Source organism: Mus caroli, chromosome 7 (genome assembly GCF_900094665.2).
Source record: "Mus caroli chromosome 7, CAROLI_EIJ_v1.1, whole genome shotgun sequence".
NCBI lineage: Eukaryota > Metazoa > Chordata > Mammalia > Rodentia > Muridae > Mus > Mus caroli.
Window position 1 is genome coordinate 112,351,629 of NC_034576.1, and position 25,927 is coordinate 112,377,555.

The 25,927-nt window shown below is 42.6% G+C and overlaps 1 protein-coding gene across 3 annotated transcripts; it reads left to right on the forward strand.

The window, feature by feature from the left end:
* The first annotated feature begins 260 nt into the window (after nucleotides 1–260).
* On the forward strand, nucleotides 261–21,741 carry Wee1 (WEE1 G2 checkpoint kinase). 3 transcript variants are annotated; one of them, XM_021168517.2, is made up of 11 exons: nucleotides 261–1,144; nucleotides 2,678–2,883; nucleotides 4,062–4,122; nucleotides 4,251–4,423; nucleotides 4,849–4,970; nucleotides 8,923–9,069; nucleotides 12,753–12,848; nucleotides 13,621–13,706; nucleotides 17,151–17,321; nucleotides 17,527–17,672; nucleotides 20,411–21,741. In XM_021168517.2, exons 1-11 carry the CDS (start codon nucleotides 569–571, stop codon nucleotides 20,565–20,567), a joined length of 1,941 nt encoding a protein of 646 aa, XP_021024176.1. In that variant the 5' UTR covers nucleotides 261–568; the 3' UTR covers nucleotides 20,568–21,741. The 3 variants fall into 3 exon arrangements, with proteins under 3 accessions (XP_021024176.1, XP_029335728.1, XP_029335729.1); XM_029479869.1 differs by lacking the exon at nucleotides 261–1,144 and adding an exon at nucleotides 1,455–1,692 and having other exon boundaries at nucleotides 20,411–20,567; XM_029479868.1 differs by lacking the exon at nucleotides 8,923–9,069.
* The last annotated feature ends 4,186 nt before the right edge of the window (nucleotides 21,742–25,927 follow it).

Consider the following 25,927-nt stretch of genomic DNA (forward strand, 5'->3'; position numbering starts at 1 on the left):
TCCTCTCGCCCCTCCTCGCAGGGCGGCTCCCGACAGGCTCCGGTCCTCTAAACATAGACACTGGGCGGGGTTCTGTGCAATCCAGGCCCACTCATTGGCCCTGGATGCCGCGACCCGCCCACGACTGGCGGCGCGCCTAGGCTGTGGGGCGGAGTCAGCAAGTTCCCGCCAAAATCGCGTAGATGGTTCCTCCCCCGTAGGCTACGTCGCGCCCTCCCTGTTTTTTCAAACCGGGGCTGGGCGGGGATTGGTGGGCTGGGTCCTCACGTGGTTAACGGTCGCGGGAAGCCGCGGAACCCGAACTTGCGGACGAACTTGCGGAGCTTTTCGCCAGCACTGGACCGGTCAGTCTCCGCTGGACATACCGCGCCGCAGCCGTCGCCGTCGCCCCGTCGGGAGCTTGACGGACTTCGGAGTTGCCGCCGCGCAGGCCCGCTGCAGCCTCAGCCCGGCGCGCCCGATCGCACGTGGCGGACCCGCCCCCTGTGCCAGCCGAGACCTGGACGCCGCTGGCCTCTGCTCGCCGGTCCTCTGTTCTCCGGTGCTCCGCCGTGACTGCAGCCGGGAAATGAGCTTCCTGAGCCGACAGCAGCCGCCGCCCACCCGCCGCGTCGGAGCCGCTTACAGTCTGCGGCAGAAGCTCATCTTCTCGCCGGGCAGCGACTGTGAGGAAGAGGAGGAGGAGGAGGAGGAAGGCAGCGGCCACAGTACGGGGGAGGACTCGGCCTTCCAGGAACCCGATTCGCCCCTGCCTTCTGCACGCAGCCCTGCCGAGGCCGAGGCCGAGCGCCGCCGTCGCTCGCCCGGCGCGGAGCCCAGCAGCCCCGGAGAGCTGGAGGACGACTTGCTGCTGCAGGGCGGCGGCGGAGGCGCGCAAGCGGCGGGTGGAGGCGCCGAGGGCGACTCTTGGGAGGAGGAGGGTTTCGGCTCCTCGTCTCCCGTCAAATCACCTTCGACCGCCTACTTTCTGGGCAGCCCGTTCTCGCCAGTGCGCTGCGGCGGCCCCGGGGATGCCTCCCCGCAGGGTTGCAGGGCTCCGCGGGCCATGGACGACCCCTGTTCGCCGCAGCCCGACTTCCCGAGCACCCCTCCGCACAAGACTTTCCGCAAGCTGCGCCTGTTCGACACGCCGCACACTCCCAAGGTAATGGAGGGGGCGGAGGGGCCGGCTCCAGGGCCTTTAAAAAAAAAAAAAAAAGCCGCGGAGCTGCAGCCCTGCGCGCCACTGCCCGGGTTCGGTTACATAACCGCCCCGCCGCACCCCGCTCGCTGTCCTGCACCGCCACTCAAAAAAAAAAAAAAAAAAAAAAAAAGTTGGCAGCCCCCTTTTTTGGCTCTGCCCAGAAGTTGTCGGTTAAGATTATGTAACTGAACAATGGGCCTGGTCTGTAACTACTCCACTTTACAAAGGGCCTGGTCCCCGCTGCCCAGGTGGTTGAGTATTGGGTCCCGGTGGCCCGGTGTGCCAGGGTGCCGGATTGCTGCTGGCCACCTGACACTCCGAGCCATATGGTGCCTGTTAAATCCGGTGTCCGGGCCTGTAATTTGGGGGGCACGGATGGAAGGAGTTAGGTTTATTAAAGGGTTTGTTCCAACCCCCTGGACTTGTGGTTCCATGTGATATGGCATTAGAGATTCTGCGCGTCCTTTTGGGTCTGTGTGTTTACCGTCGTGAACTCATGGATATTCCAGGTTGCTTTTGATTGTCTTTCGGGATTTAGTATTACGGAAGCTTTGTGTTTATTCTGGAGTTTTCCCTGCCGTTTTGTTGGTCTGTGTGTTAAAACTAATGTGCCTTAAAGCAGTGTGTGTTCAGAACCCGTTCAGAATAGCCGGTGAATATGCATACTGTCATGGTAATACTTGAGAAATCACAAAAACATTAAGAGTAGACAATTTCCAAAATAAAAACTGGCATGGTACCTGTAAGTTTAACACGGGAAATAAGACCCCCTTTTTTGAGAGAACGTTTCTCTGTGTAACCTTGGATGTTCTGGAACCTACTTTGTAGGAACTCGGAGATCTCTGCCTCCCGAGTGCTGGAACTAAAGGCGCCCTACCATGCCCCTCGACATAAGCCTTTTAAAGGGAATCTGTTGATTTCCATGCAACTTTAGTCATAAACCTCGAGCACCCATGTGCTTTTGTGCTTTGCTATTTTATAGGCCGACAGGCCCAGGGCACCATCCCCCTTAGTAAGGGGAGGAGTCCAGTGAGGTGGCCTGCAAAAGCCTACTTGAGGTGGAGGTGGGGATTTTTTTTATGAGAGTGAGTGTTTTTATTTTTAGAATGTTAAAAGAGCCTGTTAATTTTTAGCTACTGATAGGAACTTTTTTTGTAGTTTAGTCACTGCAAATGGTCCTTTTTAGGATTAGCTACGGGTTTTTACTTTGCTATCTTTTGCAGATAAGTAGTTAGTATTCAACCTGACTCCTAAGTCAGCCGCCGTTGGTTTTACTTGAAATATAACTAAGGCTTGTGTGTTGCCCCCTCCCTTGTTCTTTTCTTTCCCCAAGTCGGGTAACGGAACCTCTCTGTGCATGGGCTCTAGTGCAGCGCTTCATTCACAGTGTGCTGCTTTGGGCTACATACTTGGCCACTTAGGAAGGCCAGTTGGAGGTTATACAGAGAAGACTCCAGAGGACGGAGTCCTGAAGATTGTATTTCCCTTTCCTAGAGTTTACTTTCCAAAGCTCGAGTTATTGATTCCGGCTCTGTTAAACTCCGGGGTAGTTCTCTATTCATGGACACAGAAAAGTCAGGAAAAAGAGAATTCGACACACGGCAAACTCCTCAAGTGAATATTAACCCCTTTACTCCGGATCCTGTACTGCTCCATTCCTCAGGACGGTGTCGTGGGAGAAAGAGAGCGTATTTTAATGAGTAAGTATAGTTTGGTTCCTCTGTACACCTAAGGTACACTAATGTAAGTAAGTAAGTAATGTAACTAACGTAAGTAATGTAAAGTAAGGCATACTATCACAATTAGGTTTCTTTCTTTTTTGGTTTTTTGAGACAGGGTTTCTCTGTGTAGTGCTGGCTGTCCTGGAACTCACTCTGTAGACCAGGCTGGCCTCGAACTCAGAAATCCACCTGCCTCTGCCTCCCAAGTGCTGGGATTAAAGGCGTGAGCCACCACCGCCTGGCACACAATTACTTTTTACTGAATGGCATGAATGTCTTCACTATGAAAGTTTTTCTTACATTAGCACTTAGCTCTCAGGAGACAGATAATCAGTTACAGGAAAGAAGTGGTCTGAGAAAGGGAAAGAATAAGAATTGGTGATTCCTATGCCTGGAGAAGTGGTTTAGGCGGCTTAGGTGTTGAGCTCTTGTTCTTGGGGTTTAGTTCTCAGCACCTATGTGGCAACTCACAAATGGCTGTACCTCTAGTTCTAGGGGATCCATTGACCCTTCTGACTCTTCAGGCACTAGGCATGCATGTGATTTTGATACCCACAAAACGCTTATACACAAATCTTAAAAAAAAAAAAAAGCCTAGATTTCTTGTCAGGTTTATGGTGTTAACTAATGGGAGAGAGTTGTTGTGCTCAGGTGGCAAGAGAAGAGGTAGCTAGAGCTCTTTCTTACCTTTGGAGCCAGTGCTTCTGAACCTTCCTAATTCCTTGACCCTTTGACCCCTCAACTAGAGTTATTTCCTTGCTATAACAGTAATTGTAACTGTAATTTTGTTTCTGTTGTGCTTTATAATATTGAGATTATAATATCTAATATTGAGAACCATTGTTCTGAGCTATTTTGGTGGCCCAAGACTTCATTCCTTTTTTTTTTTTTTTTTTTCTTTTTTCTTTTTAGTTTTTCGAGACAGGGTGAAACTTCATTTCTAATGCTTTAATTTTTGTCTATGTGATACCAGTCTAGTTAGTGAGCTTATCTCAGTAGGGACTTTTTTTTTCTATCATTTGAGTCAGATTTTTTTTTAGGGTTACAAAATAAGATGCTTTCTCTTTTGTTTGTATACATTAAAAATGCCTTTCACTCTGTAGTTAGTAGGTAAGGTCTCAAGTTGATGTTTTGGTAAAAACCCATATTTTTTTCAGTTCCTCTGAAGACATGGAAGCCAGTGATTATGAGTTTGAAGATGAAACAAGACCTGCCAAAGTAAATAACTTTTTATGATTTAAAAGTTAATATATGTTTGCATGTTAAATAAACTGCAGAACCTAAGGTAGAATGATATTTCCAAGTTTCATATCTTTGTATTGTACATGGACACTCTTCTCTTACAGAGAATCACAATTACTGAAAGCAACATGAAGTCACGGTACACAACTGAATTTCATGAGCTGGAGAAAGTTGGCTCTGGAGAATTTGGTTCTGTGTTTAAGTGTGTGAAGAGGCTCGATGGGTGCATTTATGCCATCAAACGGTCAAAGAAACCACTGGCCGGCTCTGTTGATGAGTATGTAGTAAACACTTTTGCTTTTGCTTTTTATTCCCTTTGTTATTAATAAACATTAAGGTTTTGGGTAACCAAATACCTAATGCTTTTATTTATTAATTTTAAAGGTTTATTTTATGTATGGACCTCCGGAAGTCCATTGCTTTTAACTGCTAGGCCATCTCTTCAACATCCTAATGGTTTTGTGTGTAGCTCAGACTAGCCTTGGTGAGCTCACTGACAATTTTGAATTCCCATTCTTCTGCCTCAGTTTCCCTTATGGTAGGTGTGTACCACCATGCCAGTTTGCATAATTCTTAATTCTCTTAAGTCACCTTTTAGCATAGTGATAGTTTAAAAAGGCTAGGCTTACTTTATGGTGCATCAGATAAATTGATTATTCCTGAGTAGAAATGATTTAACATCTTATTTATATTGTTTTCTAGGCAGAATGCTTTGAGAGAAGTGTATGCTCATGCTGTGCTTGGACAGCATCCCCACGTCGTTCGCTATTTCTCTGCCTGGGCAGAAGATGACCATATGCTTATACAGAACGAATACTGTAATGGTAAGCACCATGGGAATATTTATTACAATCTTAAGTTTTTCTTTTTGGGGGGGGGGAATGGCAGTTCCTCATGTGTTAGGATACATCCCTGGCTCTCTCTTTGTGTGTGTGTGTACATTGAGATTTTTTAAGCTATTATTTATTTGTTTATTTATTTATTTTCAAGACAGGGTTTCTCTGTATAGCCATGGCTGTCCTGGAACTCACTTTGTAGACCAGGCTGGCCTCGAACTCAGAAATCCACCTGCCGCTGCCTCCTGAGTGCTGGGATTAAAGGCGTGCAACCCCCCCCTCCCCCCCCAAAAAAAAAAAGAAAAAGAAAAAGGAGTGCCCTACCATGCCCGGCTCTTAAAAAATGTATTTTTATGTGCACTGGTGTTTGAGGGTGTCAGATTCCCTGGAACTGGAGTTGCAGACATTTGTGAGATGGCATGTGGTTGCTGGGAATTGAACTCAGGACCCCTGGAAGACCAGCCAATTCTCTTAACCGCTGAATCATCTCTCCAGTCCCCTTGTTAGTATTTTTAAGATAGTTTTACTATGTAGCCCTGGCAACATGAATTTTGAGTTGGAAGCCTTATTCCTTCTGTGACATCTTCATGCCTCAGTAGTAGAACCTGTTAATTGTGTTTATATGCCTTTCACTCAGTGTTGAGCTTCCTGGGAAGACTGAAGACTGGTTGCCTTGCTGTGTATATTTTGGTATTCCCTACCATATAGTATAGTTTATGGGCACACAGGAAAGATTGTCTTAGTCTTATCTTTAGTTTGGCAAGAATGCAAAGAGATCAGCAATTATATAATAAAATTGATTTGGTTTGTTTTGGAGGCTAGGAAGTCTAAGAACATGGCATCAACATCAGAGATGGTCAATCATGCTGTATATTTTCATGTGGATTGCAGGTTTTACTGTGTGGTCCTGGATGGCACTCTGTATTTTCGATGGCAAATCTCATGGTGATAATCTTTTTCTTTGTGGTACCAGGAATTGAACTGAGAGCCTTTTGAATGCTCTCAAGTGCCCTACCACTGAACTATATATATCTTCAGTTCTTTTTTGTATTTTGTTTTGTGACTGGTTTTACTAAGCAGTTGTCCAGGGTTGGCCTTGCTCACACTCTAGGCAAGGCAGGCCTTGATCTTATATTCCATCTCAAGTCTTCTAGGCTTGTTCCACTAGGCCAGACTTAATTTAACATTAAACCATTTTTGAAGGTACAGCCCTGTTTATCTTTTACTAGCACCCTGTTTCTAAAAATTGAACTTTGGGAAACACATTCAAATCATAACAAATATGTTTTCAATGAATACTTATCTTGTTTAGGTTTCTCTTTGTTAGAACATTGATGTTAGTTGCTCATAAAAGGACAATGAGTCCATTTGTTTAAATTTAGCCATTTCTTGAAGACATTCTGAAATCCTGCAATATTCCCACCATCGGTCCAGTCTAGTTACTGCTATAGTTCATTAATACTTATATTAAGTAAGTGTCTTAGAGTCTTATTGCTGTGAAGAGACACCATGACCAAGGTAAAGATAACGCTTGTGAAAGAAAACATTTAATTGAGGCAGTTTCAGAGGTTTGGCGATCTTGGTGAGAAACATGGCAGTGTATAGGCAGACATGGTGCCAGAAGAACAGAGAATTCGACCTCTTAAAGATTTATTTATTTATTTTATGTATATGTATATGCCTCTGCTCGCTCAGGCCCAAAGATTTATTTATTATTATAAATAAGTACACTGTAGCTGTCTTCAGATGCACCAGAAGAGGGTGTCAGATCTCATTACTGGTGGTTGTGAGCCACCATGTGGTTGCTGGGATTTGAACTCAGGACCTTCAGGAGAGCAGTCAGTGCTCTTACCCACTGAACCATCTAACCAGCCTGAGAATTCTACATCTTGGCAGCAGCCAGGAGGAGGTTCTCCCCCACTAGGCAGAGCTTGTTCGTAGGCCCTCAAAGCCCACCCCCACGGTGACACATTTTCTCTAACAAGGACACCTCCTATAGTATTTCCAGTGGTCCAAGCATTCAAACACATGCGTCTATGAGGGCCAAATCTATTCTAACCACTGTGTAGTAAGTTATGGGTTTTTGTTTTTGTTTTGTTTTATATAATACACTTTAATGGTAAAATTTTGACAACACAGTGTATATCTGACACCATCTTCTACTTGAGCCTCTATCCAGGCACCTCAGAAACAGAAAGGCAGTCACTGCATGTCCACTTGTCACAGGAGCCGTAAGAAAACAAAGACTCACTTCTCTGGCTTAGAGTAGTTAGATTTTACATGTTACTATAGTAACATTTACATGTTACATGTTTAAAAAGTAAGTTTTACATGTTAAAAGTTGTCTATATGCGCTTTTACCTCAGTTTAAACAAAACAGGAAAATAAAGGCCAGCTATGTATAGCTTTTCACAAGTCTTTCACCTTCCTTTTTCATTAACCCTTTACCAGAAGTTCTGAATTCCAATCGTTATAGGAATCTCCTTTTATTACAAGTTACCCTTTCACTTTTTACCCTGGCTGTCATGGAATTTGCTCTGTAGACAACTCACAGAGATCTGCCTGCTTAGGCATGAACCATTACATCCAGGTTAAACATACCGTTTTAATACATAATAGGTTGTTTTTATTTTTAAATTGTTTCCATAAAGATAGAGAAAATTATGGTTTAGGAGGCCATGAAGATGGCTCAGTAGTTAAGAGTACTTGCTGGCAATAACAAGCACTAGAGTACAAATTCCAGACTATCTGCAACAAGCTAGGCTTCCTGAATATGCCTCTGAGCCCCAAGTCCTGGGGAAACAAAGACAGGAGAATCACTGGGGCTTCTGGTTTGCAGGATAGCAGAGAAAATGTGAATAAATCCTGGGTTCTAGGAGAGATCTTGCCTCAAAGAAATAGGTAGAGAGACACCAACACCCTTTTCTGCCTTCCAGATGTGCATTCACTTATACAGGCACATAAGCTCATATATATTTATAAAAATATATATATATATATATATATTTTAAAAAAACATAGCTGGTTGTTGTGGTACACTCTTTAATTTCAGTACTTTGGAGTCAGAGGTAGACAGATCTTTTGAGTTTGTGGCCAACCAGAGCTACATAGAGACCCTATTTCCAAAAAACAAAACAAAAAAAAAAGGAAAAAAAAGAAAAGAAAAAAGAAATGTAAGGTTTAGAAACACTTGATAGTAAAGGTTTGTTTTTTGTTTCATAACTAATGGGTAGTAAAGACCCTTTCCTAGTTTAAGTCAGTTTCTTATTTAGAGACAGGGTCTTGCTGTGTAGATCAGGCTGGCCTTAAACTCTGATATCTGCCAGCCCCTACCTCCAGAATGCTGGGATTAAAGATTTGTGTAAAACGGTCTGGTTCTTGTTCTACTCTCAGGGAGTTCCCCCATTTCACTCAACAAATGTACATTCGGCCTACCCACTCCTACTTTTCTTTTTTTCTTTTACCCAGAAAAAGAAACTGACAGTTTATTCTGAGAAAGTGAACAAAAGTTGGTTGCTGAGGTTGATGGGTTAAAAGAAAATGTAAATTGTGTTTTCCCCCAGTGCTGAGAATTGAACCTAGGACCTCTACATGCTCAGCCAGCATTGCATCCTGCCCTTAAAATTGAGACTGTGGCTTAGTAAGTTGTCTGGGCTAGCTAACCTTAAACTCAATTTGTAGCCTAAGCTGGGCTCAAACTTGTGGTCCTCCTACCTTAGCCTCTCAAAAGCTGGAATTATGTGCCTAATCACCAGGCCTGGCATTTTGTATTTTCTATAATTGCAAATATACTAAATACTAAAACAATAAATAAAAGTTGATATCCCAAGAAAGTTGAACCAAGAGATTCTAATAAATATAATTTTCAGGGTGCAGAATTGCAGTTGTTGAGTAGAGAGAGAAGAGAAAATAAAATGTTAATTTTTGCTGTCTCTATTAGGTGGGAGTTTAGCTGATGCTATAAGTGAGAACTACAGAGTCATGAGCTACTTTACTGAAGTAGACCTGAAGGATCTCCTTTTGCAAGTTGGCCGGGGCTTGAGATACATACATTCAATGTCTTTGGTTCACATGGATATAAAACCTAGTAAGTATTACAGGTGCTTTGGCTGTGTTGTTGGGATCTGGATATAGGAAATGAAGTACTTCATTGTAGCACTGGGAAAGAATTGTAAAAGTATCTTACTTTCTTGCTAGGGTTTTATGATTAGACCACTCTGACACCGGCCCAAGTCTTTCATAGTTGGTCTGTTTACATTGGTAAATATTTCAGGACCATGCTGTACATCTGGTTATATCATTACCCTTTTCAGGTTTTATCCTGCTACTTTTTCTTTTCTTTAATATCTTATGCTCATTGGTGTTTTGCCTATGTGTATGGCTGTGTGAGGATGTCAGAATCCCTGAAACTGGAGGTATAGGCAGGTGTGAGCTGCCATGTGGGTGCTGGGTATTGAACTCTGGTCCTCTGGAAGAATAGCCAGTGCTCAAAACTGCTGAGCCATTTCTCCAGCCCCTCTACTTCTTACAAATGGTAGACTTACTCCTACAGACAGACGTCTGTGTTTAGCTGGTGGCTTTCTTGTATTTTTTACCTTCTGCTTTCCGTATGCTTCCTCAAGTTAAAAGAGTAAATGAATTCAAACTAATTCTAGCAAGCAAGGTGCTTTTCTCATTTAAAAACAAAAACTAACCACCGACACAACAACAAAGCTAACTAATTGATTACCTGGGTATGGTGTACACTCTCAATTCTAGCACTCATGAGCCAGAAGCAGGTGGATGCGTAACTATGAGGCCAGCCTGGTCTATAAAACAACAAAGCAAGCCCCGGTACAGTAAAAGTAACTTTTCTTTTCCTGATGTAATTGTTGTTTCTGAGGCTTACTGCTTCTGTCTGCTGTCCTAGTCTTAGTCCTGGAAGCCTCTAAACTCCATACAATCTTATCTAGGCCTAGAATGTTTTTTGCCTCTGAGACTTGATGCTGAGTAAGCTCACCCTTTCCTAGTTAGTTCTTTTCGATCTCTGGCTAGTTATATAATTAACTGTTCTGGCTCAAACTCCGATGCAAGCTGGCACCTCTCTCTCTGCCTCTCCTGAACTGCTGTGTTTGGCCTCATACTAACTTTGGCAATCTGTTCTTTTATTTATTTATTTATTTAATGTGTAGGAGTACACCATAGTTGTCTTCAGACACACCAGAAGAGAGCATCAGATCCCATTACAGGTGGTTGTGAGCCACCATGTGGTTGCTAGGAATTGAACTCAGGACCTCTGGAAGAGCAGTCAGTGCTCTTAACCACTGAGCCATCTCTCTAGCCCGGCAATCTGTTCTAATCTTGTGTCTTGTGCTCATTCTCTGGCTTGTTCTGTCTTCACCTGTATCTAAGACTGTCCCAGTAAAATTGCTTTCTCTCGCTCCTTTCTGCACTACTCTCTCTCTTTTTCTTTTTAAGATTTATTTATTATTATATCTAAGTACACTGTAGCTGTCTTCAGATGCACCAGAAGAGGGAATCAGATCTCATTACTGATGGTTGTGAGCCACCAAGTGGTTGCTGGGACCTTCGGAAGAGCAGTTGGTGCTCTCCACTGAGCCATCTCTCCAGCCCCTTAAATAGCTTCCCTTTTCTCTCTTTTTGGAGAGTTGGGCATATTCTGTTTTGTCCAATCTTTCTCTGATTTTTCACTTTGTCTGCCACTCAGACATCACATTCAAACATGGTGCTTCTTTATACAAAGTAGCTTTAATGTCATTGTTTGGAATTAAAGGTGTATGCTAAGGACTTAGCCACACCATAACTAGAAGACAGGGGTTGGCTTGTTTTTGTCTTTAAGAAAATAACACAGGGCCAGGCGTGGTGGCGCAAGCCTTTCATCCCAGCACTTGGGAGTCAGAGGCAGGCGAATTTCTGAGTTTAAGGCCAGCCTGGTCTACAGAGTGAGTTCCAAGACAGCCAGGGCTACACAGAGAAACCCTGTCTCTAAAAAAAAAATAAAAGAAAATAACACAATATCAGGGTTCACACTGTGATCAAATATCTTGCAACAACAAAGAGAAACTACCCTGAAAACAGAAAAGCGTTCCTGGGGCGTACAGCCTGGCCTTTACCCTTGATGTTGTTGTTATCACTCAGATGAGTATAGAATGTAATAGTCTGCATTTTGTAAGACTTTAAGAATATTATTGTTTTGTTTTGGGGGTTTTTGTTTTGTTTGTTTTGTTTTGTTTTTTTGAGACAGTGTTTCTCTGTGTCCTAGAACTCATTCTGTATCCCAGCCTGGCCTCGAACTCAGAGGTCCGCTTCTTCTGTCTTTCAAATACTAGAATTAAAGGCTGTGCCGCCGCCGCCACCCAGCATGTCAACAATTTTTTACAACTTGGCAATAGTTGGTTTTCTCCTTTCGTCATGTGGCTTCTGGGGATTGTACTCAGATTATCAGGCTTGGCAGCAAGTGCCTTTACTTTTGGAGTCATCTCACCAGCCTTATGGGTGATTTTTTTTTTTTAAGATTGATTGATTGATTGATTGTATATGATGTATACTGTAGCTGTCTTTAGACACATCAGAAAAGGGCATCGGATCCCATTACAGATGGTTGTGAGCCACCATGTGCTTGCTGGGAGGACCTTTGGAAGAACAGTTGGTGCTCTTAACTGCTGAGCCATCTCTCCAGTGCCCCCTCCCCCTTTTTAAAGATTTATGTATTTATGGATGGATGGATGGATGGATGGATGGCTTTTATATTTGGCCTTGTATAGGCATAAATGTTTTACAACCTACTTTTAATAAGGGTTCAACTTCTCCCACCACCTAGCAGAAGTAGTGGAAGAGGAGCTGGAGAGATGGCTCAGTGGTTAAGAGCATTGCGTTCAATTCCCAGCAATTACCTGGTGACTCACAACCATCTGTAATGGGATCTGATACCCTCTTCTGATGTGTCTGAAGACAACCACAATGTATTCACATATATAAAATAAATAATTCTTTTAAAAAAAAAAGTAGTAGAAGAGAAAAGCTATTAGGATATAGGGGAAGTCGACCTGTACAGCAATAGTTCTTTGGGAGGCAAGCTTGATCTTCTTTTTTTTAGCAATTCAGTCCTGTAGCAAACACCAACTATGACTCAACAGCTGTAGACCAGTTCTCTAGGCAGGCAGAGTCCAGGCATGAACTAGCAGCTAAAGTCCAGTCCTTTCAGTAGGCAGACACCAGGCATGAATGCCAGCTGGCCTGAGGCAAGACTACAGAAGCAGCAAGCTACCCAGGAACCCCACAAGCAGTTCTTTTTTTTTTTTTTTTTTGGTTTTTCGAGACAGGGTTTCTCTGTATAGCCCTGGCTGTCCTGGAACTCACTTTGTAGACCAGGCAGGCCTTGAACTCAGAAATCCACCTGCCTCTGACTCCCGAGTGCTGGGATTAAAGGCGTGCACCACCACCGCCTGGCTCACAAGCAGTTCTTGGTGAGTTTTTCTCAATGGCAGTGTTATCACAAGTTGAGCTCAACAACGCTATATAGTAACCGATACACAAGTGTCATCGCCAAAGTCTCCCACTGCCATATTTATACTCCCGGTCATATTTATACTTCTTCATCACAGGTACTTGTACATGTTATATCAGAACATTCTTTCATGTTTTTGCTTTAGCAAGATATCCCTTTACTTGTGTGCCCAGCAAAACATCATTTGACATAACTAATTTTCCAAAGAACTAGAGTTTCTAGTTCAGCCTATTTTGTTAAATATAGTTATTTTTATCCAACAGGTAATATTTTTATATCTCGAACCTCAATCCCAAATGCTGTCTCTGAGGAAGGAGATGAAGATGACTGGATATCCAATAAAGTTATGTTTAAAATAGGTAAAACTATTTTATTTAACTGTTAGGGTAACTGTTAAAATTAAGGGTGTGGGTGTGTGCATAGGTGTAGTGTGGTTGTGGTGGGAAAGACTGTGCCGTAGCATGTGTGGATGTTAGAGGACAGGTTGAGTGTTAGTTCTCATTCCTCCTTGTTCCAATGTGGGTTCTTTTTTGTTTGTTGTGTACTGCTTTGGATACGAGGGTGGTAGCCTGTGAACCCTGGGATGTTTGTGTCTCTAGCTACCATCTAGACGTTGTCCTGGGTTTGCAGACATGTGTTCCTGTGTTGGTTTGTACATAGGTCTGGAGATATGAACTCTGGTCCTTACTCTTGTGAGGCAGCATTTTGTCCACTGAGACCTTTCCATAGTAGCCTCTTATAAATGCCCCACTGGAGGCCAGGGGAAGCATCCGATCCCCAGGAACTCAGTAACAAGTAGTTGTGAGCTACTGTGTGGATGCTGGGAACAGAACTTAGGTCCTTAGCAAGAGCATCAAATGTTCTTGTCTGTGAGCCATCATCTCTCTAGCCCCTGTTTATATATACTTTGAGACAGGATTTCATGTATCCTGGATATATCCCAGGTCTGCTTCCTTGAGCTTGTTGTATAGCCCAAAAAGCTGAGAATTCCCCTGCCTCTACCTTGAATCATAGGATTACAGGCATGTGCTGTCATGGTTAATTTATGTGGTTATAGATATCAAGGCAGGGCTCTGCATGTTAGATAAATTGTCTACTAACTGAACTACTGTGCTTTTCTAATACCTCTAGGTGATCTTGGGCATGTAACAAGAATCTCTAGTCCTCAAGTTGAAGAAGGTGATAGTCGTTTTCTAGCAAATGAAGTTTTACAAGAGGTAATTTCTTCTTCCTTGGATTTGCTGCATATCAGTTGACAGAAGAATGAATTCTAATATGTTGAAAATTAAGTAACCAGTAGACAAAAGTAGAAAGTTGAAACCTATCTGTGAGGGAGTCTGATGGCACTGAAAGTTGTTCCAGTCACAACTAGTTGAACTTCAAAGTTGTATAGCCTTTCTAGAGACCAAATTGTCACTATATTGATATTTTAAAAAATCACATTTCCAGCTGGAGAGATGGTTCAGTATTTAAGAGCACTGACTGCTCTTTGAGAGACCCTCGGTTCAATTCCCAGCACCCATGTGGCAACTCACAGCTGTCTGTAGCTCCAGTTCCAGAGGATCTGGCACTCGGGCACAGAACAGCAATGCACATAAAAAGAAGTAAATCTTTTTTGTTTGTTTGTTTTTGTTTGTTTGTTTTTTTAAGATTTATTTATTTATTATATGTAAGTACACTGTAGCTGTCTTCAGACACTCCAGAAGAGGGCATCAGATTTCGTTACAGATAAGGTTGTGAGCCACCATGTAGTTGCTGGGATTTGAACTCCGGACCTTCGGAAGAGCAGTCGGCGCTCTTAACCACCGAGCCATCTCGCCAGCCCGTTTTTGTTTTTTCGAGACAGGGTTTTGCTGTGTAGCCCTGGCTGTCCTGGAACTCACTCTGTAGACCAGGCTGGCCTCGAACTCAGAAATCTGCCTGCCAAGTGCTGGGATTGAAGGCGTTTGCCACCACTGCCCGGCAAAAGAAGTAAATCTTTAAAGTAAATAAAATAAAATAAATAAATAAATAAATAAATAAATAAATAAATCACATTTCCATTGACCTAGAATTTTTAGTCCAAGAAGTTTTTTTCTGTAAGAATGATTATGTATACATAGAGAACACTGTGAAAATGTTCTATCTACTATTAAAACGAAAGGTAAATTGTGACGTGTGTCACATAAAGTCTAATGTAGTTTCCTTGCTCTTCTCTCCATGCACATTGGTCTGCCTTATTGAACATATGCATGTATGAAACTTGTATTTCTGCAAGTACATTGTTAGCATATGCATCCTCAAAGGCTAGAGGCTTGCTTCCCAATGTCATGGGCAACTGATAAAGTGGCATTTGTTTGTAGATCTATTTTTATTATTAAATTATTTTATTTACATTTCTAAATGTTCTCCCCTTTCCCAATTCCTCCTCCCAAGTTTTTCACCCCATTCCCCCTCTCCTTTGCGTCTGAGAGGGTACTCTCTTACCCATCCCCACCTCACTCCCACTAGCATTCCCCTTCTTTGGGGTATCAAGTTTCTACAACATTAGGCGCATCCTCTTCCACTGAGGCTAGAAAAGACAGTCCTCTGCTACATATATGCCCAGGGCCAAGGACCAGCCCATGTATGATCTTTAGTTGGTGGCTTAGTCTCTGGGAGCTCTGGGAAGTCTGAGTTAGTACTGTTGTTCTTCCTATGGTGTTGCCTTCCCCTTCTGCTCCTTCAATCCTTCCTCTAACTCTTATATAGGGGGTCCCTACCCTCAGTCCAATGGTTGGCTATAAGCATCTACAGAAAGCTAGTAACAGAATAAAGGGGGGTGGGCCATATTCCAGCCCCAGCAAGCATCAGAGCACGGCAGCTTTGGCCATGTGGCATTGGCTTTAGAGTGAAAACTAAAAGGGACTACTGGGAGAATTGATGCTGGTTAGCTGAAGCTAAGAAATTGTTGGTGATTTAGGAGAGAGGTGAAATTTTCTGGCAAGTGTTTTCTGAGAGCACTAAGAAGCTGTGTTCCAGATATAGCCAAGGTTGTACCTCATATTGCAGCTCTGCTTGGTAATGTATAACAACTACCCAGGCTGTACTGGTTTTGAAGGCATGAAAGGGTCATTAAGAACACCTGAGGCTTGGCAGTGTGAGAGGCTATGGAAGGCCATTGGTGAAGGTACAACCTCAGTTTCAGTTGATGGCCCAGGACTGAAGGGATCATGCAAAGGTGTTAAGGCTAGGCACCATGAAGAGAGCCTATGAGAGAGGCTATTGGTGAAGCCTAGTTGCAGTGGAAGATCCCATTGTATTCAAGAACAGCAACAGTGGAATGGAGTCAACCAGAGCCTAGAGTGCTACAGAGGGCAGAGCTAGAGAAGTGATGCAAGCCCTTTGGTGGAGCCCAGAAGATCCCAGTCATTGGAACAAGAAGTTGTAATGTTGAAGTTGCCTTAGAGACTCTGAGATGTTCAAGATGCCAGAGCTGTTGAATACCTGCTGAGGAAAGCTGCTAAGAGGGAGTGGAATCAGCTCAGGAGAAAGAACTTTGTTGTAGTTAACAAAGATGAGAAAGGAGTGATCTGAAGACCACTTTGACATCAGACATGGCAATGCAGAGTTTGGAGTCTGCCCAGCTGATTTCCTGTTTTACTTTGAGAATTACAGTTAGTAAGTGATTGGATGGATCTCAGAAGAGACTTCTGACTTTGGACATTGTTGAGACTGCTATAGACTATGGGAACTTTGGAAGTTGGTCTAAATGTATTTGTTATTATGCTATGGCTAGGTATGGCCCCCATAGACTTGTGAGTTTGAACAAGCCTATGAGGGTCAGGGAGTAGAATGTGGTAGTTTGAATATGGTTGGCCCAGGGAGTGATGCGATGGAGGTGTGGCCTTGTTGGAGGAAGTGTGTCACTGTGGGTTTGGGCTTTAAGACCCTCCTCCTAACCACCGGATAGCCAGTCTCCTCCTAGCAGCCTTCAGATGAAGATGTAGAACTCTCTTCCTGTACCATGCATGCTCCCACCTTGATCATAATGGACGGAACCTCTGAATTTGTAAGCTAGCCCTAATTAAATGTCTACAAGTTGTCTTGTCATGATTATCTCTTCACAGCAGTAAAACACTAAGACATCCTACATCTGATAGAGGGCTAATATCCAGAATATACAAAGTACTCAAGAAGTTAGACTCCAAAGAATGAAATAACCAAATTAAAAGAGGTCCTGAGTTCAAATCCCAGCAACCACATGGTGGCTCATAACCATCAGTAATGAAATCTGGCACCCTCTTCTGGTGTGTGTGTCTGAAGTCAGCTACAGTGCACTCACATACAATAACAAAGAAATCTTTAAGAACAAATGATGAAGATCTTTTACTTTCTTTCCTAGCCCAATGTCAGACTCTTGTCAATATCCTTGAAATGGCATCGAGAGCTCGCCACGGTGCAGGGAAATGGATAGAACTAGAAAATAGCATCCTAAGCAGACCCAAGAGGACATTATAAGTCTATATTCAACCCCTCCCACTATATATTATTTGTAGTTTCATCATCTTCCTAGATTTAGCAGCTTATTTTCTGAATAGATGCTTAAATGTGGCATTCAAAAGTGTATTACAGAGACCATCATGGTGTGCAATCTTATTTTAGCTAATACCTTAATTTTTTTTCTCTTTTAAATTTTACAGAACTATAGCCATCTCCCGAAAGCAGATATTTTTGCTCTTGCTCTCACAGTCGTATGTGCTGCTGGTGCTGAACCCCTTCCCAGAAATGGAGAGCAGTGGCACGAGATCCGGCAGGGTCGGTTACCTCGGATCCCACAAGTGCTTTCCCAGGAGGTGACAGAGTTGCTGAGAGTGAGTATTGTACTAAGGAGGTTTTTTGTTTTAGTTTCTGTTTTTTCTTTTTCTGAGACAGGTTCTCTATGTAGCTCTGGCTGTTCTGGGAACTTGCTCTATAGACCAGGCTGGGCTCTGCCTCCAGAGCGCTGGGACTAAAGGAGTGCGTCATCACATGTTGCTCTAAATAGTTTGTAAGCATTACTTTGCTTTTGTTTTTTAGGTTATGATTCATCCTGACCCAGAGAGAAGGCCTTCAGCAATGGAGCTGGTGAAGCATTCAGTGTTGTTGTCTGCATCTAGAAAGAGCGCAGAGCAGTTACGAATAGAATTGAATGCTGAAAAATTCAAAAATTCTCTTTTGCAGAAGTAAGGAGGATTTTATTATTGTTGTTGTTTTTACTCTACCTTTCTCACTGATTCTCAGATTTTAACAGCTCATTTAGGGTTTTGTCAGACTTTGTAATTTTGTGTGAGAGAACCAAAGTGAGGCAGTGCTCAGGAGGTGAGATTTGCCACACATACATTAGGACCTGAGCTTGGATCCCCAGCCCACTGTAAACACTGGGCACAGGCTTGTGTCTATAATTTCAGCACTGGCAAGGCAGAAATAAGTAGGTTCCTACCAGCTCAGCTGAATCATGATGTTCCAAATTTAGTCAGAAATACTATCTTAAAAATAATAATGTGGCGAGCTGGAGAGATGACCCAGCAATCATGAGTATTGACTGCCCTTCCCGAGGACTGAGGTTCGATTCCCAGGACCCACATGAAGTCTCACAACTGTCTTAACTAATTCCAGGGAATCCATTGCCCTCTTCTGGCTTCCTTGACACACAAACGATGCACAGACATACATGCATATAAAACAATCACTTATACCCATAAAGATTTTTTTCTAAAGTTTTATGTTGCAAAACCAAAGATTTTGAGTATTAAAAAAATAAGGTGGATGTCAGTTGAGGAAGACATCTGCTGCTGACCTCTGGTCTCTGTGTGCACAAATGTAAGAAGGCTGTGTGGACAGCTCTGTTGCCTGGGGTATGGGATGCTCTGTATTTACTTTTCATTACCTTTAAGGCAAAATCAAAGCAAAAGTAGGATTTGAAAATGTGTTTGCGGGGCTGGAGAGATGACTCAGAGGTTAAGAGCACTGACTGCTCTTCCAGAGGTCCTGAGTTCAAATTCCAGCAACCACATGGTGGCTCACAACCATCTGTAATGAGATCTGATGTCCTCTTCTGGTGCATCTGAAGACAGCTACAGTGTACTTACATATAATAAATAAATAAATCTTTTTTTTTTGTTTTTTTTGTTTTTTTTTTTTTAGGTTTTTCGAGACAGGGTTTCTCTGTATAGCCCTGGCTGTCCTGGCACTCACTTTGTAGACCAGGCTGGCCTCGAACTCAGAAATCCGCCTGCCTCCGCCTCCCGAGTGCTGGGATTAAAGGCACCATTGCACTTTTTTTTTTTTGTTTTTCGAGACAGGGTTTCTCTGTGTAGCCCTGGCTGTCCTGGCACTCACTTTGTAGACCAGGCTGGCCTCGAACTCAGAAATCCGCCTGCCTCCGCCTCCCGAGTGCTGGGATTAAAGGCGTGCGCCACTTTTTTTTTTTTAAATGTGTTTGCTTACAAGTGGCCATTATCTCTAAGCTCTAAATCATGGTAGAACCTAAATCAATCTGTAACATTTCTCTCAGAGTCTCAACAAAATTAATGTTAAAGCATTTTTTCAGCGTGTTTTACAAAACAGTGAAGTAAATGGCAATTATGTGGCTACATGATTTTTTATTGGTAATGTATTGTTGTAAGAGGGGCATTTGTCACTGCATACATGGAGGTCAGATGACACCGTTTAAAAGCCTGTTTTCTCATTCTGCTATTATCTGGGCTTCTCCAGGGATTGAATTTAGTCTGTAGACTTGTGTGACAAGTGTCTTGCTTGCTAATCTTTGCTAACCAACTCACCAACTTGTAATGATTCTTTTATTTGATCTGAGGGACTTGGCAGTTTCAGAAAGCTGGTTGCAAAGATAAAGTTGTTCAAAATTGCATGGTGTGCATATGGATATGCATCTGTACAGGAACTGAGGGTGAATATCAGATGTCTTCCTTTCTCCACCTTAACGTTCCCATTTCTTCTTCAACACAAGGATTCTCTGTGTAGACCAGGCTGGCCTCAGAGACCTGCCTGCCTCTGACTCTGTGAACAAATGTGTACACCACGACACCAGTTTCCTACATAAGGGTCTCTCATTGAGCCTGGAGCTTGCCAGTTCAGCTAGATTGGCTGTCTGGGCAAGCCCTTAGCATTTCTTGTTTGCTTCCCAACTCTAAGATTACAGACATACCTACACTGCATCTCACCCTCATAGCTGAAGACCATATCTATGACTCTAATACTAAGCTAAATCCTCAACCCCCCACCCTGCTTCCTGGTTGGGTGCTGGGGGTCCTCATACTTGGGCAGCAAGCACTTTACCCATCTTCTCATTCCTGTTTTGTTTATCTTTTCAACTTAGATTTCATTTATTTTTTGGGTGTATGTGCAAATGCCATGTTTTGATCTTAGGAATTCTGGTATGAATTCTGGCCATCAAACTCAGGTTGTCAGGCTTGGTGGCAGGTGTTATCACTGATGAGTCTTTTCACCAGCTCCAGGGGTGTCATATACCATTATAATGCATCCAAGAGTCATTGTCCACAATGGCTTGGCTCCTCCCACTCCAATCACTGATTGGGAAACAGGTTTGCACCTAGCAGTGGTGGTGCACGCCTTTAATCCCAGCACTCGGGAGGCAGAGACAGGGGATTTCTGAGTTCAAGGCCAGCCTGGTCTACAGAGTGAGTTCCAGGACAGCCAGGGCTACACAGAGAAACCCTGTCTCGAGGAGAAAAAAACAAAAGAAACAGGTTTGCCTGCAGCCTGACCTTGTAGAGGCATTTTCTCAATTGAGGCTCCTAGTTTGTGATGACTCTAGTTTGTTTCAAATTGGCATAAAACTAGCCAGCACAGTGATTGAGTTTGTACTTGGCTTCTTAGACTCTTTCCATAGAATTAATGCAGTAGGTAAATTAAAAGTCTTGCTTCCTTTCTATTTTTGTAGAGAACTCAAGAAAGCCCAAATGGCAGCCAAAGTTGCAGCTGAGGAACGGGCACTCTTCACAGATCGGATGACCACTAGATCCACCACCCAGAGTAATAGAACTTCTCGACTTATTGGAAAGAAAATGAACCGCTCTGTCAGCCTTACTATATACTGAACTGCTCACATTCCCCAGCCCTTCCCCACTCAAAGGAAAAACTGTGACAAGAGGAAGCTAGGTTGGAGTCACTGCTAGAGCCCACTTCGTGAATTACTTGCCCATTGGTATCAGTAGTTTTCCTAAAACGTAATGCCTTCTGTGACTTTGTGAATTACAGTTGAGAGCTGTATTCTGACTTGGCTCTGTCAGGCTTTTGTCTCATCTTCCCGTCTGTTTCATGTAGGATGTCGGTCACTGTTGGATGTTCCAGCCCGCTTTGCAGGGTGCGCCACTGTGGTGGTGTGCTGCTTCTCAGTCACTATTGCAGTGTGATGAAAGGTGTCTTTCCTTGTTGTGACCTGTAGAAAGGACTCAAGGGCTTTACTGCGAACATCCTCTCCCTTCAAAAAGGGAAATGCTCAGAGACTCAGTACTCCTCCGCCTCCAATGTACCTGTGTCAGTCTTGCATTTCTTTTTTCTATGTGAATTACACTTGTATATCCAACTGGGAGCACTTTAGGCATCGTGTGCGCCATGGGATGGTCATTCTGTGGAGGCCTTGCCTTGTGAATTTGCTGCTATTTTAGTTTCCTCTTGCTGTAAAACTAGCATTAAACAATCATTGTTGTTAATAGGCTTTCTTTCAGAACAATTATGTGAAATATATAGCTGCTCTTCATGAAAAGCAGCTTCGCATCTTTTTCTTTGGACTTTGAAGCTACTGCATTGAAAAAGTGCACCTACCCCTCCTTGTTTGAATGCTGTATTAATGTAGTATAATTATTACTGGTTATGTAAATTTTTCTTATAATGTCCCCTGCCTTTAAAACATGTTTCCTTCCTCCTGTCAAGTCTTGTACTTGGTTGTATGGTTAGCCTATTTTTAAATGTTTTGCCCAGTTTCTCTTCAATATTTGTGTATATAAACTGATCTTGGTAATACTGTACATAGCTGTTTAAAAATACCAGAATGACTTCTGACTATTCCAAGTTTTCCACAAAATACATTTTACCTGTGAATAGCCATTTGACTAACAATATTTGGCTAGTAGATGCTGCCCTCCAAAAGGAGGGGAATGTCTCACTTGTTTTCCTATTAACTTTGGTCTGAAACACATTTGCACTTGTCTGTTTGACTTGTGTCTTATTAACATGTCTGGTGTATTAAAAGTCATTCTGTGCTTATCTTAATTTTCTGAATCTTCACGGTGCCTGTTTCCTACTTTAGAGTCCTCACTGCTCATTACAGAATGCGGATAGATAGATATAACTCGCTAAGAGCAGAGTGCACTTCCTCTTTGAAACAGGTTCTCACCTTATAGTCCAGGGTGGCCTGAAACTTAGCTGCCTCCCTTACCGCCCTAGTGCTGGACTTATATATGGAACTAAAGATGTGCTTTAGTCCTTGCTAGGATATCTTGAGATCCAAGGGAAGTTTTGTTATTACCAATATAAATAATACATCTAAGCATATCACATGTTCATACACATGACACTAGAACTGAGGTATAATTTTAAAGGTTCAGCTGAAGTGGATAAAATATGCAACTCCTAGCTTTCTAAACTAGTCTGAATCACAGAAAAGCTTATAGTGTTAAGAAACTGGCTTGTGTGTACATTTACACACAAGACAACCCTGGGCCTTGCCCTTGTCAAGCACTCCTCTAAACATCCAATCCAACATACTTTTATTTTAAAGGTTTATCTGTATTTATGTTTTGTCTGCATGTGTCTGTGTATACCATGTGTGTACCTGGTACCTGTGGACATCAGAAGAGGGCTTCCTCAGGTTCCACTGACCTGAAATTACAAATGATTGTGAGCTACCATGTTGCTTCTGGAAACAGAACATGGGCCTGTTGCAAGAGCAGTAAGTGGTCTTAATTGATGAGCCATCTCTTCACCTATTTTGGTATTTAAGAAAAACCTTATTTGGAGGGTTCTAGTGAGATGACTCAGCAGTTATATGATGGCTCTTCCAGAGGACGTGGGTTCATTTCCCACACCCACATGTCAGTTTATGCCTGTAATTCCATACACCCTCATACAGACATATGCACATAGAATAAATCCCAGCATTCAGGAGGCAAGGCAGGCAGATCTCAGAGTTTGAGACCAGCCTGGTCTACACGGAGAGTTCTAGGACAGTCAAAGAAACCTTGTCCCTCAAAACCAAAATTTAAAGGAAGAGAGAAAGAAATCTTAAACCATCTGCAAGTAAGGTATTTTTTGTTGAGTCATTTTTATCTGTTAACAGAAATAGTTTGGGAAGCTGGCAATTCAGCATAGAGTGTTTGCAGTCAAATGTGGTGACCTTATTTCAATCCCTCAGATCCACATGGGAGAGAACTGACTTAGAGTTGATCTGTGACCTTTCCCTGCATGGCCTGTCACATGTTCATGGCACTGTCTTAGTTATGGTTTTACTGCTGTGAACAACATTAAATTAAATGACCAACATTTAATTGGGGTTGCTTATAAAAGTTCAGGCCATTATCACCAAGGTGGGAGTATGGCCGCATCCTGGTAGGCATGGTATAGGAGTAGCTGAGAGTTCTACATCTTTTTCTTTTTCTTTCTCTTTTTTTAAAGATTTATTTATTTTATGTAAGTACAGTGTAGCTGTCTTCAGACACCCCAGAAGAGGGCATTCAGATCTCATTATGGATGGTTGTGAGCCACCATGTGGTTGCTGGGGTTTGAACTCAGGACCTTCAGAAGAGCAGTCAGTGCTCTTAACCACTGAGCCATCTCTCAGGCACCAGAATTCTACATTTTCATCTGAAGACTGCTAGCAGAATGCTTGATCCCAGGCACCTAGGACAAGGGTATTAAAGCCCATACCCACAAGGCCATACCTCCCAACAGTGCCACTCCCTGGGCCAAGCATATACAAATCATCACAGCACACACACAAATAGATAAATGTAATTTTAAAGATGATTAAATATGTGCTAGGAGAGATTACTCAGCAGTTAGCACTTTCACTCTTGCAGAGGACTGGTTCATGGCAGCTCACAATTTTCTGTAATTCCAGATCCGTGGCCTCTAATGCGCTCTTTTGATCTCTGGCCACCAGGTACACACATAGTGTACATACATGTGTATAAGCAAAACACATTAGTTTGTATGATTATTTTGATAGCATGTATGTATTTGCTTGATTCCTGTGGAAACCAAAAGAGGGTATCAGATACCCTGGAATTTAAGTTACGGGAGACTGTGAACTGCCCTGTGTAGTGCTGGGAATCAGACCCAGGCCCTCTGCAAGAACAATACATGTTCTTAACCAAGGCTCATTTTTCCAGCTCCCTAAAAATTGGGGGGGGGGGGGAATAAAAGTTTTTGCTAGAAAGAGTGGTGATGCATGCCTTTAATTACAGCACTGGGGAGGCAGAGGTAGGTGGACCTATGTGAGTTCAAGGCCAGACTGGTCTACAGAGCAAGATTCAGGATGGCTAGGGTGACATAGAGAAACCCTGACTTGGGGGAAAAATATTTGTTTACTAGGGATAAAATGGAGTTTCTTAGAAATACATAATAAAAAGAAAATGTGCTGTCCCTGTTAGAGGGGTTGAGTAACATCTTGAATAACAATTCAAAAATATGAAAGATTATCCAAAAATACTAAGATGCAAAGTTCTATTATTGTTTGAGGCAGATATTTACCATTGATAAAACTTTTGAAAGCTTGACTTTAATAGAAACCAAAAGTGGGTGGAAGGAGGAACCAAGTATAATTCACTTCAATTAAAACTGTTTGCTTTATCATACCAGAAAAAAAAAAAATGATGCTAAGATGTGAACTGTACCCCTTTAGTTTTGAGTTAATGTCTTTAAACTTTTTGATTATATTTATTTATTTTGTGGGATGTGGGAGGGACTCATGTACCATGATGTTTGCCCATGGAGGTCAGAGTGCTGCCTGCAGGAGTCAGCATGCTTCCTCTGTCATGTGGGTCCTGGAGATTGCTCTCAGGTCTCTGGGCTTGGCAGTGAGCACCTTTACCCACTGAACAAGCCCCAGGAAGAAGAATTTTCAAGCTTTGATTTTTTTTTTTAATATATTTTGTCCCAGAGGTCAAGAAATTATGGAATTAACAAAGTTCCCAGGCTGGATCAAAGACATGAGTTCAATCCCAGAATTCTCATTAAAAAAGCCAAGCATGGTGATATGTTCTTGGGGCTTGCAGGCCAAGCTTGCCTAGGCATCTTAGAAATCTCCAGGCCAGTGAGAAACTTCCATCTTCAAATTCATGGTCAATGTTACCAAAGAAATGACAGCTCAAGTTGTCTCATTGCAACATGAAAACGCATGTGCACGAGACACACAGAAACAGAGACAGGGGAGGGGGAACTTGCCTATCAGTAGTATCAAGAGATGTCCCAGTGATTAAGATTTCGTGCTGCACTTGCAGAGGACCTGAGTTCAATTCTAGTACTCATATCAGGTGGCTCACAACTGCCTATAACTCCAGTGCTCAGGATCTGACTCTCTCTGGCCTCTGGACAACAGAAATGCAATATATCTCTAATAGAGAACAAAAAGAAACCCAAACCCACCCTAAACTATTTTTTTTTAAACAGTTTTAATGTGCCTGAGTCTCTGCATAGATAAATGAGGGATCTGAGGTGGCTACGAGGGTATGAAATATCTGGGCACTGGAGTTACAGTGTGAGACACCTGATGTGGGTGTAATGTTGGGGACTGAATTTGAGTCCTCTCCAAAAACAGGACATGGTCTTAATCTCTCTAATTATGAACTTGTTTTTTTTCCGGACAGGGTTTCTCTGTAGCCCTGGCTGTCCTGGAACTCACTCTGTAAACTAGACTGCCCTCAACTCAGAGATCTGCCTGCCTCTGCCTCCCAAGTGCTGGGATCAAAGGCGTGCGCTGCCACCTTCACCTGGCCTGTACGTGAACTTTACAAGCAATTTGTGAACTAGTTTTAGGAAGGTTTTGGAAGTGTTTTAGATATTGTGATAATCTTAAGTGAAGCCTGGGACTAGCACCATTGAAATGATTTATAGACTGAATGGGTCTTTCCCCTCAAACCTGGTAGCATTGTTAGAAGTTTCTCAAAAACAGTCGATTTCCATTATAAATTAGGTAGATAGATAGATAGATAGATAGATATATAGATAGATAGATAGATTAGGTCATCATTGGAACTGTTCCTCTCCCAACATTTAGCATCAACAGCTTTGGAGAAGCACTCACCTGAGCATCTTTGAACTTCTTCTTCTTCTTCTTCTTTTTTTTTTTTTTTTTTTTTTGGAGATTTTTGTGGCAGATATTCCTAATTTTCAATGCAGTTCAAAGGTCTGTGGAATAAGGAGAAATAGCTGTGTATGCTCTAGGAAGATTTACCAGGAA